Source organism: Corythoichthys intestinalis, unplaced genomic scaffold (assembly GCF_030265065.1).
Source record: "Corythoichthys intestinalis isolate RoL2023-P3 unplaced genomic scaffold, ASM3026506v1 HiC_scaffold_109, whole genome shotgun sequence".
Classification (NCBI taxonomy): Eukaryota; Metazoa; Chordata; class Actinopteri; order Syngnathiformes; family Syngnathidae; genus Corythoichthys; species Corythoichthys intestinalis.
Genome location: NW_026651591.1, coordinates 1 through 12486, shown reverse-complemented (window position 1 = coordinate 12486; position 12486 = coordinate 1). Strand labels below are relative to the sequence as shown.

The following is a 12486-nucleotide window of genomic DNA, read 5'->3' as shown; positions in this document are numbered from 1 at the left end:
TTACGGCATCAGAAAGCACCGGGTCTTCCATGAAATGCATTTTAAATTCCTCGATCAATTGAAACCAATGCTAATACAGAGACAAAATGACGGACAAGTGGGCGGAACCATACAGCGAGCACGTGGTTTTGTGACGTCGGTGGGTAGGGTCTATAAGTATGTTACGCTCAGTAAACTCTGGGAGCTGCGAGTAGCAGCCCATACGGTATTTTTCCCTTTCGTATCCTGAATTTAAAAAAAAAAAAATTCTTGTTGAGGCGTGTCGTAACCTGAAAGTTCCGTATGTAGATATGTTCGTAAGTAGAGGTACCACTGTACACACAAAAACACGAGGGGAAAAAAAAGCCAAAACCGGAAAAAATTCAATAAAGCACGCAAAAGTCCGGGGGGGGGTGGGTACATGGAACACGCAAAAAATTGCACCATATGGTCCAAAAAACTGCGAAAACATAAAAGAACAATGAGGGGGGGACCCAAATTGGCAAAACTGAAAAACTGCAAAATATACAAAAGAAAATGCTGCAAAATTTGTAGGAACCATGAGGGTGCAATGCATCCCCACATAATTTGTTCAGATTTTCTTGTTCAGGGTTTTTATCTGTGTCATTAAAAAGCATTAAACTAAAATGTTAGAGTTGTCTGATAATATCGGCCAATAAAAGCATTTAAAAATTATATCGGATAACATCGACATCGGTTTTGGGCTAGTATGCATGTTGCCCTTAAAGAGCATATGACGTGAGAAAAAAAGTCTTAAATTGCATTATGTGAATTAGAATCATATTTTGAGACGATTCGACTATATACAACAATTTAGCAGAGCGCAGATGACGAGAAATTAGTCTTTTAATCTGCTGATTAGCCACGCCTACCATTATAGGGCTTTAGCGTCCCCAACAGGTGGATGACGTCAGCGGTAGACTGGGCTCATCGGTTTTACTATTCAGCCCATTGAGAGAATTATTCAGAACGAGGAAAACGCGACGAAGAGAGCCGCAAAACGTCATTGTTTCAGTCTCTCTACTCCAATATTTTTACAGGATATTCTTTTTATCCAAGTATTTATCCCCAATAGCTATATAAATGGCTTGAGACGGACCAGTCAGCCTGTCGAGAGGGAACTATTCAAAACGAGGAAAACGCGACGAAGAGAGCTGCAAAATGTCATTGTTTCTGTCTCTTTACTTCAATATTTTTACAAGATATTCTTTTTATCCAAGTATTTTCCCCAATTCCTAAATAAACGGCATGGTCATGACACAAATAACAGTCTTGTCCTAAATGGATTATGAAATAATAAAAATGCATTTATTCAGGACGACATGGCAAAATTACTCCATAATGGTCAAAACTGTCGACTTCACCTTTACTGTCGCACCTCCCGACCGATATTTTATGACACCTGAATCGGACATACTGTATGTCATTTCCCTTCCCCGGCTTCTGAGAATGTAAACAAACCAAAAGGCGTGACAGCTAGCCGACATGCTAACCCGAACCGAGTGATGTTTCAAAGTCTTCGAAGCGGAAAATCACACATAACTCGCCTGGATTATTTGACATGATGACTGAGTTGTCGATTGTCTTCGCGGATCGGCAAACCGCCCATGCACTTTAAAGTGAAGGGAGAAGCCTTCTGCCTTTGTACAAAGGCTGGTCACAGTTTAGCACAGCAGCTATGCTTATTGACCATTAGATGTCTCCAAACTAAGATGTCTGGCATTTGTTATGTGAGCAGATCATTTGCATTCATGATGCAAAGGGAAATGAATGATAAATAATTGAAAAATAATGAATTCACTCATTCACTGTTATGAAGCTTTGTGGCTTTGTTTTGTATTTTTGAGCCAGATTATTGGCAATTGCTCCAAAAAAAAGTGATGTTTGCATTTCACAGAATGCCTATTGGAAAACCTTGAAGTTCTTACATTTATCATTATTAAAGTATCCAGTGTGGCATCACAACACAGTTAACATTTTATGGCTTAGTCCACGACCGCATATATCGGTATTGGATTTTTGGAGTTGGGCCATATCGGGATATCGGTGATGGGTTAAAAAGTAATTACTTACAATTTGTGTATGTGAAAGTATGCTGTTGGGGATGGGCATTAAATTTAACGTGGCATTAAAAGTGGCATTAAATTAGATTTGCTGATACCTGTAGAAACCTATTATTCAAATATATTTACACTGAAAACTTGATATGTTCAATGATTGAACCTTCAATACCATCGAAGTTCTTTGAATAATTTTTCCCCCTACATTAATCCATGCATCCTACACATTGTGTTGCAGGAAGGGCTGGTGTATGCTGTAGAGTTTTCTCACAGATCAGGTCGTGATCTTCTTAACGTGGCAAAGAAACGCACCAACATCATTCCCATCATTGAAGATGCTCGTCACCCACACAAGTACAGAATGTTGGTTGGTGAGTAGACGTCAAAGATTTTGTGATGTTTGGACTAATTCCGTTTCAAGCTAATTGTTTTTAGTGCATGCTCCATAAGGCGATCATGTTGAGAATTTTTATATTGAGCTCATTTTGGTCGTGTTCATTTTCAGGCATGGTGGATGTCATTTTCGCTGATGTTGCCCAGCCAGACCAGACTAGGATTGTTGCTTTGAATGCTCATAACTTCCTGAAGAACGGCGGACATTTTGTCATCTCCATAAAGGTACCCACAATTTATTGGCTTCTTGACATTGAACAGGTTATGTTTGTAATGCTATGCAAGATGTTTGTTGTGGTCCTGGTTTTGATTTGCTAGTTTCATTAGGATTTTAAGTTAGTTTTCCAACTAGATTTGAAATTAATTTCAGGACAACTGAATGTCCAATATTGAAACATCTTTCAATTTCACACAAACAGGCTAACTGTATAGACTCGACAGCTGCGCCAGAGGCCGTGTTTGCCTCAGAAGTAAAGAAGATGAGTTCAGAGAATATGAAACCACTAGAGCAGATCACACTGGAGCCCTATGAAAGAGACCACGCTGTGGTGGTGGGCATCTACAGGTACATGACCATTGACCAAGTGCTTTTGCATATGAAGAGACGATCAGCATAATTGGCTTCAATATGGAGTAAGATAGCTGTCAAAAAGATTTGAAAACAGAAAAACAGTAGTGGGCTACAGGAGTAACTGTAAGTCCATGAACTGTACATCTATTAATAAAGTACAATTACAAGAATAAAGATATTGGACAAACACGTTATTGACTTAACCAGTGATTCATAACTTTCACCTGACAGGTTAGCTCCTCGCACAGCACTGCAGTCAGCCTTTTAAAAAAAAATTTTTTTTTTTTTTTTTTTTTTTTGCGCTGTTAGCGGATTCAAGGATAGGGATCGATTAGTTTTCCCTTAGACCTACATGTCATTTCAACGCTTTTGAGTCATAGCCATAAACTTGAGGTTTACACAGACCTACAAAAAATCTGACGTCAGAATTTTGTGGTTACAGGTACATATGCCTAAATACGAACATGAGTGCGTAAATATGAGTGAATCTTTTATACATGAACATGAATGTGTGAATATGAGTGAAGCTTTTTGACAGCTATCTTACTCCATACTAAAAACAGGTGGGTCTTTTTAAAAAAAAAAAAAAAAAATTTTTTTAATAGGGTGTCACTTGGACGTAACAGTGTATACTAATGGGGGGATATTTTGTGTAAAGTTAGCGCTTAGTGTAGCTTTGCTAGCATAATAGTTAACATGATTTTAGATACTTCATGAGAAGTCCATAATTTTACAAATAAACATTTTTACATAATATAGCTTCATAAAACTGCAAAATCTGATTTTGAAAGGAGGTAAAAATTACAATTGCTTACCCCAGATGAATTTCCTGCCACTGGCGTGATGTGATCGTCAGATAATAAATTGTCAGATATCATTAATAAATTGGGCATTTTCTTAAGGGGATACTAACACAACAGAAAGGACAGTGACACTGGGGACGAACAGAAAACTTTTTTTTTTTTTTTTTTTTAAATACATTTTAATTTAAAAACGACACATGATTAAAGATAATGAAATCATAATTATTATGAAAATGTTCTTATTTTGTAGACTGATTTTGAATGAAACACACTTCAACCTTTTACCAAAACTAAATTCGATTTAAATAGTCTAGGAGCCTGTACCCTTGAATTTACAATAAACTGAATAGACAATGATCTGAATTAGTATTTGTCCAACTTTAGTGGGGGAAAAAATGCTTCATTTATACTGGAACACAATAGACACGCTATAAAAAAAACATGAGCCAGCTCCATCTGGTGGACAAATCTCAAAGCTAAATGATTTTGTCAGATAAAGTATCTCTGAAAATTCAGTGGTACCTCGACATACGATCACTTCGACACATCTTTTCGACATCCGACGTAAAATTTGACTCTGCATTTGTTTCTACATCCGACGACATGCTCTAAATACAACTATTTATGACTGCGCCGCAGTGTCTTTGTTTTCCCGCAAGACTGAGGCACGGCGGATTTTCTTAAGAGAAATCAACATGGGTTCCAAGAATGTTAGTGCAGGTGTTGAACAAAGGAAAAAGGTGAGGCTTACCATTGAAATGAAGATGGGAATGATAGAAAAATGAGCGTGGTGCAGTGACTGTAAACTGGCTCAACGGTCCTCCTCCGACCTCCGTTCGCCAGTCTTTATGAGTTAAAGTGACAATTATTGTTGTGGTAACATTGCCAAAAAATCGTTTCGTCAGGTTTTTAATCATTAATTTCAGAACTTGTGCAACACAACATGCCTATTGTACGTCGCAGCTGGACAAAATGAAAGTAAAAACTCCCTCACTCTCAAGTCAGCCACGTGGTGCGTTCAGGTACACCACGCAAAAATCCCCCATATTAGAACCTGATTCGTTACATTATTACAGGTATTATTATTACTATTATTATATTGCCAATTTTCTCACACAAGGAATTATTGCTAATAAGCAGAGATTTTACCTTAGCCCAGTGGTTGGCAAACCGCGGCTCAGGAGCAGCATGCGGCTCTTTGATCCCTCTGATGCGGCTCAGTTTTAAAAAATAAAACACGAGTATTTGACTAAAACATTGTGGGGCTTATGAGATTTAACAAAGGAATTTAGCTTGCTATATTGAGCAGAACTAGTAAGGCTCACTTTCTTAGTAAACGCAGGTCATTAAGTCACATTGTCACCAGGAAGGTGGCACCATGACTTAACGTAGTTGGTGAAATAATGACATGTGTTAGTGTTCCGTGAATAGAGGTGTATAAAAAGTGAGCCTGACTGGTTCCCAACCCCATTGCTAACATCTTAATTTGAGAAGGCAAAAACGTGAGTGCGGCTCAAAGTTTTTTCTGTGGAAACCAGGTCGAATGGCTCTTTAGGTGTTAAAGGTTGCCGACCCCTGCCTTAGCCCAACCTTTGAGCTGAGGCACACCACCTAACAAAAATATACCACTATATAAATTAGGGGTGGGAACCTCTGGGTACCTCAAGATATTGTTTACGATTTTAGGCTCACGATAGCCGCACATTATGGCAATATAACAATTATCGATGCATGGGTCAGGAAATAATTGTGCAATATTTTACTATACAAGTAACAAACTGAAAAACAAGCTCTTTTCTTCCCTCCGCTGCGAATTGAATTGAGTTTATCTCTAGTGGACGTCCAATTCATTTGAACCTCAAATGGATTGAACCTCAGATGGATTGGACGTCTATGGCGGTCAATGGCAACCAGTGAGTTTAATTTGGGGGCATTTCAGGTCATTTGCTGCTGTTTTTCAGTCCACTTCCAACTTCATGGAGTTGACTCAAACTCAACAGAAAGTGACATGTACACTGCTGGCCAAAAGTATTGGCACCCCTGAAATTCTGTCAGATAATGCTCAATTTCTCCCAGAAAATGATTGCAATTACAAATACTTTGATAGTAATATATTCACTTATTTTGCTTGTAATGAAAAAACAAAAAAGAGAATGGGAAAAAAAATTAAATCATTATCATTTTACCCAAAACTCAAAAAAAGGCCCGAGCAAAAGTATTGGCACCCTCAGCCTAATACTTGGTATCACAACCTTTAGACAAAATAACTGCGAACAACCGCTTCCGCTATCCATCAATGAGTTTCTTACAATGCTCTGCTGGAATTTTAGACCATTGTTTTTTGTTCCTAACCCAACTGCTGTAGGTCTCTGAGATTTGAAGGGTGCCTTCTCCAAACTGCCGTTTTCAGATCTCTCCACATGAGCTCTATGGGATTCAGGTTTGGACTCATTGCTAGCCACTTTAGAAGTCTCCAGTGCTTTCTCTTAAACCATTTTCTAGTGCTTTTTGAAGTGTTTTGGGTCATTGTCTTGCTGGAAGACCAATGACCTCTGAGGGAGACTCAGCTTTCTCACACCCTGGCCCCTACGTTATGCTGCAAAATTTGTTGGTAGTCTTCAGACTTCATAATGCCACGCACACGGTCAAGCAGTCCAGTGCCAGAGGCAGCAAAGAAACCCAAAACATCAGCACCTCCACCATGTTTGGCTGTGGGGACAGTGTTCTTTTGTTTGAAGCCCCCCCCCCCGTAAACTCTTTATGTTGCTGCCTTTTCCAAAAAAGCTCTACTTTTGTTTCATCTGACCAGTGAACATTCTTCCCAAAGGTTTTTGGCTTTCTCAGGTAAGTTGTCTCTGGGTCACAAGTAGGTTCTTCCTGGGTATCCTTTCATAGACTCCCTTTTCATTGAGACACTGAAGGATTGTACGGGTTGACACTGTTGTACCCTCGGACTGCAGGACAGGTTGAACCTGATTGGATGTTAGTCGAGGTTCTTTATCCACCATCCGCACAATTTTTCGTTGAAATCTTCGTCAATTTTTCTTTTCCGTTCACATCTAGGGAGGTTAGCCACAGTGCCCTATGGGCTTTACACTTATTGATGACACTGTGTGCAGTAGACACAGGAACGTTCAGGTCTTTGGAGATGGACTTGTAGCCTCGAGATTTCCCATGCTTCCTCACAATTTTGCTTCTCAAGTCATCAGACAGTTCTTTGGTCTTTTCTCCATGCTCAATGTGGTACACACAAGAACACAGAGGTTGAGTGAACTTTAATCCATTTTAACTGGCTGCAAGTGTGATTTAGTTATTGCCACCACCTGTTATGTGCCAGAAGTAACAGGTGCTGTTAATGACACAAATTAGAGAAACATCACATGTTGTTTCAAAGGGTGCCAATTCTTTTATCTGGCCCATTTTTGGAGTTTTGTGTAAAATTATGATTTCACCCCCCCCTCCTCCACCCCCCACATTCTCTTGTTTTTTTTTTTTTTTCATTGCAAGAAAAATAAATGATTTTACTACTAAAGCATTTGTAAATGCAATCATTTTCTGGGAGAAGGTGCCAATACTTTCACCAGCACTGTATTTCAAAGTTGGTGCTTCAATTGTGCCGTTTTTCACATGTTGTATTTTTCTATTCCTCAGACCTCCACCAAAAAAGAAGAATTGACGGAATCCCAAGGCAACTGCACAAAATTTGACCTTCATCTGCTTCTTAGAAACTTTTTTTTTTTTTGTCAGTTTTGACCATTGGCCTTTCATCATGTCACAACACAATTACCTTGTTCATTTTGGACATACATTATAAAATTTGGGACAGTTCCATTCATCCAAAATTTCTGCTCCTTGTTGAAAAAGTGCACTCGACCTAGCTGTGAGTTGACTTATGATTCTGAGTTTTAAAAAAAATTTTTTTTTTTAACTTGTAACTTTTCTGAATATATATTTTATGTTTGCATTTGTTTTGTTTTGGTTCTTTCCTTCAGATCCCCCCAAAAAACATGTTTGTCACATTACATTATTCTATGATAATAAGAAGTCATGACTGTACCATCAAATTTGTAGATGACAGCATATTGTTTCAGTGCCATTGACAGCAGTGGACGTCCAAAACCATTATGACTGGTAGGTCTCACAGTAATCGCTCATGTTTAAGCGCCATTGACGTCGCTGCACGTCCAATCCAAACATGAAGCATTCACAGTTGAAATGAATTGGACGTCTATAGTTGTCAATAGCAGGTCAATTCCTTAAGAGGTTCTTGTAAAGCTGTATAAGTACCCGTATAACTTTTACATTGTAAATAAAACTTGCTTTTCATGTAGTAAAATGTTGCTGTGGCGTTTTCTAACGCATGCCATTGAAGATAGTGAAGACGTCCCTCGTCCGTCATCTCGAGAGCAAAATCGAAAGGGCACAACGTCATTATTTTGGGACGAAATGACCTCCCACACTGTGACTGGGTTTAAAAATTAAATTTGTAAAAGATAACCGAGCGGGATTCTAACCGCTCCCAAACTTTTCTTTCGAACACTAAAACACTTTGTTTAACACACGTGTAAATTGTTTAAACGCAGAGGGGAAATAGTTGGAATCCTGCAACTATCCGCCGTGGGTTTGTTTTGGCAGCCATTTTGTGGGAAATTTCTCTGGAACGCGCGGGACCGTGCTTGCTTGGCATCGGGAGTGCGCCCCCAATGCAGCCCCTCTCCTTCGACCACCGATATTAACATCACGGAGGGGCTGGCCAGCCCGCAGCTAGCGTTAGCCGTGCCTGCCAAAATTAACGCCAGCTTTTTCCTCAATCTTTGCTTTTCGGGCGAACCGGCCCCTCGGCTAGCCCCCAAAGGCTCAGCAGCCCGGCGTGTGCGGGTTGTCTTCCACTTTTCATTCCAATGTCAGTCTTTTATTAGCTAGCCTGTCAGCTAATGGCTACCCAATGTTAGCCTTTCACTTAACTCAAATAAGCTAACGGAGTTACCGAGCCGGGTGGTCCTCGCTATTGTCGCGGAGTATTTTAATCGTACGTGACCACCGAGAAGAGCCACATTGCCGAAGTGACAGGAGTGGGGTTCGAGGTGAGGCGGTGGGCAGCCCACCTCCCCTAAGGCACGGCTAAATGAGTTGCGCCTGGTAACAGCCCCCTTCGCCGAGGCTCCCTTCGATCGCCGAAGACTTAAAGAATTAGCCGGAAATCAACATCATCCGGATTTATCGTTAGTGTATTGGGATTTCTCCGGCAGAAGACGGGCGGCTGGGGAGGGGGCTCTACTCTTGTGGGGTTCCGAACATGGCTGCTACGCGGAACTTGGTTCGACATACCGCCTGAGGTAAGAAATAGCCGGTCTTCGTGTCTTCTTGCTCATACATCTTCACGAAACACGGACTGATCGCTTCTTGCTGATCGAATATTGGTGCACGAGGCTTGACGATCAGTGAGGGGGGGGGGCTGCTTGGTAGCATCGCTTTAGTGGTCCCCATCAGCCGGCCTCTCGTCATCTCTTGTCACTGCTCATCACTTGGGTCATGTTCAAGGGAAAATCGGCTCGCTGTGATGCAGCATATTGCTTCGGACAATGGAACTCGTTCACTAGTTGACAGTAAGCACAGGACCATAGACGCGGAATATGATGAATGACTGTCACCCTGATTTCACGTCATGCAGTGCCCTCCAAGATCCATTTTTCCAACCCTAACGCCCCCTCTGTGTCGTTAATTGGAATAATTTCTTAGTCTGCTTGTGTATGTATGCATATGTGTATGTAAGCGCGCGCGTCCAAGTTTCAGCGATAGTGATACTGCGACCTCAAGTTGTAAGCACGACACCATGCAGGCGTGGAAAGGTTGCCGGTAGAACACATCGGGAAAAGGGATAAATAGTTTGATCGGCTCGTGGTGGCTATTATGGCTGTTTATGTGCTTGCAATGAAATCCGTGATCAATTCGGTCGTTTGGTGCTTTTTGCGTGTCACGTATCCGCTCCACAGCTCTCCGACTGTCCTCTGCCGATCCGCAGCATTTCATCTGCTATGGCAGCTAATGCTAATTTCTAGCTTAGCAACTGCATCATCTCCAGCCCCTACCCTGCCCTGGAGAACAGCCGGGAGATGCTTACTTAATGTAGAGGAAAGACTGCTTTGTATGGCCTATTCTGATGCTCTGGTGTTTCTGTTAAGACAAAAATGTGTGTTTACTGGGATTTCTTAACTCACTGGATGCTATTGACAGTAATAGTCGAGCCAGAGCTGCCTTAAAAAATGAATTGGTTTTTCATTGTCTACACAGTAACTTTTGCATATTATCACTTACACATAGGCGGAGCTGGACTTGTGGGGCAGGGAGGGGGGCACACCCGTTGATGACCTCGAAACGCAGTGTCTACAATAAAATTGACTTACAAGAATATTAATAAGTTCAAGATGAACATTTTCCCCCCATCATTCTTGAGGAAAAATCCATGGGTGAAAGTGGGCCAGAACAGTCAGGAACGCCGTTCCGGTATAAGATTCAGGGCCGGAATGCAATTCCGGTACACTGTGCTTTTATTCCAAAAATATGACGGCAACTGTCAAAACGCTATGTAAAAAAAAAAAAAAATGCTAAGCTGCCACACATGCATTTCATCTCAAAGAAGAAAACAATTTACCAACATCAGATTTATATACACAAGTGTTAACAACAAGCATAATGAAGTGATTGTGTGGCGTAATCCGTTTCCACCGATATTTATTATTTTATTCCACGGACGGCATGGAGGTGTCCCCAGCTGCTGCAGTTATCTGAGTCTGACGATGATGAGTCACGTCAATTTGTGAATGCACGCAGCAAAGCAAAACACCTGGACTCCTTTATCCGTTCAATTGCTTGACATGCTGACATGTGATCAGCAGTGATAGTTAGCTCTGATTGGTTCAAATGTGCATGTTTTCTGGAACAGCAAAAAAAATAAAAAAGTTTGTTGAAGTGATGCGACAAAAAAAGGGCAATGCAACAGAAAATGGATCAAATCTTTAAGAGCAAGGAAAGAGTTGAGGAGGCTTATTTATCATATTTAGTTTTATTTGCTCTGATGGGGAGGTTCAGAACATCTTATCTGTCAATGTGCACTTTGGACTTATATTTGTTCATTTATATTAGGCTACTTATTCATTTCCTTATTATTAAAAAAAAAAAAGTCAATGTTTGTGCGATCTTCAAAATATATTCCATTTCACTCTGCATAATATAAGTCATTTGGACTTTTTCTAAATGTATGTGACTCATATCTAAAAATGCTGATCAAATGATTAGCTCATCAGCAAGCTCTGCAGCAGCCTGAAAACGATCCTGATTAGTTGATTCAGGTGTGTTAGAGGAGGGAGACATGGAAAACAAGCTGGATAGGGGCTCTTGAGGACTGGGATTGGGCACCCCTGGTCTAAGGGTTAAGGCTAGTCACATGATCTGTTTAAAAAATAATTTTTACCATTATAAAAATCTTTTTTTTTGTTCATTTCATTCATTTTTGTATGTTTTATTGTTTTACAACTTTTCTTTATTAAATATTGTACGGAAAAATCATATTTATAGGAACGTAAATTACATGCAATGACACTTTTGGGCCATCAGGGGGGCCCGGCCCCCGCTTAAACTCCGCGCACGCACTTAGTCTTAGATGACTGAAAGTAAGGAAAAAGTTCAACCATAGACTTCATAAACTATTGACCAAGGGCGTAGGTTTGGTCTCAACATTGGTAGGGACGATATGGCATAACCTGCATGTACACTTGTTGCTGGGGACGGGACATTTATAATGATCAATGCAAAATAAATCTGTTTTTACTTAGACAACATTTTATGTGTATTGGATCAACCTATATCGTTCAATTCAAACCTTTGTTTTCAAAAACTTGAAAACTTCCAGAAAAAAAATTCCGGATTTTATGAGCAAATTTAGATTGCATTATTTGAACACCACTTACATTATGATAACATGCTAAATAAATACAAGATTATTAATAATCTGTTAACTATCCAGGAATATAAAAAAAAATAAACATGTCTTAAGACCACTCACTAGGGGTGTGACAAAATATCAAGATGGTGATATATCGTGATACTTTGTAGCCCAAAAGATTTTCGAGATTCTCCTGCCAAAAATCGGGATATCGTTTTAAAAAGATGTCAATGTTTAAAAAACAAATAAATAAAAGGAACCAAAAACTGGCTACCAAAATCTTCCACCATAATAGTGTCTCAGTTAACTGTAAGGCTTCCATTGACGGTGCTCGAAGCCCAATCCATTTAGACTGGGAAGGTTCGTTCATTCAATACCAGAGCATTCACAGTCTTTCGGTCCGATTTTTGGGGCATTTACAGGTCACTTGCTGTTCATTTTAGGGCATTTACAGGTCATTTCCTGTTGAGTTTGAGTCACTGCCTATTCATTTGGGTGATTCCCAGGTCACTTCCTGTTCTGTATCTCAAAATAAACAGGACGTGACCCATAAAATACCCCAAAATCAACAGCAAGTAACTGAAAATCAAAAGGTAAATGACCTTAAATGGCCCAAAATTACCTCATTGCCTGGCTTTGCCTGCCACTGACGGCCATAGACGTTCAATCCGTTTGAAGTGGGAGCGACGGCAGCGAATGAACGAATGTTCCCTAATC

The 12486-nt window shown here is 40.2% G+C and overlaps 1 protein-coding gene across 1 annotated transcript; it reads left to right on the top strand.

Annotated features, from left to right (window-relative positions):
• Positions 1 to 2298: 2298 nt before the first annotated feature.
• LOC130911085 (rRNA 2'-O-methyltransferase fibrillarin) lies at positions 2299 to 8164 on the top strand (the record flags this gene model as incomplete). Its single annotated transcript, XM_057828795.1, has 4 exons — positions 2299 to 2431; positions 2566 to 2678; positions 2873 to 3018; positions 7479 to 8164. Coding segments are annotated over 4 exons (417 nt in total), but the record flags the coding sequence as incomplete, so codon positions are not given.
• Positions 8165 to 12486: the final 4322 nt, after the last annotated feature.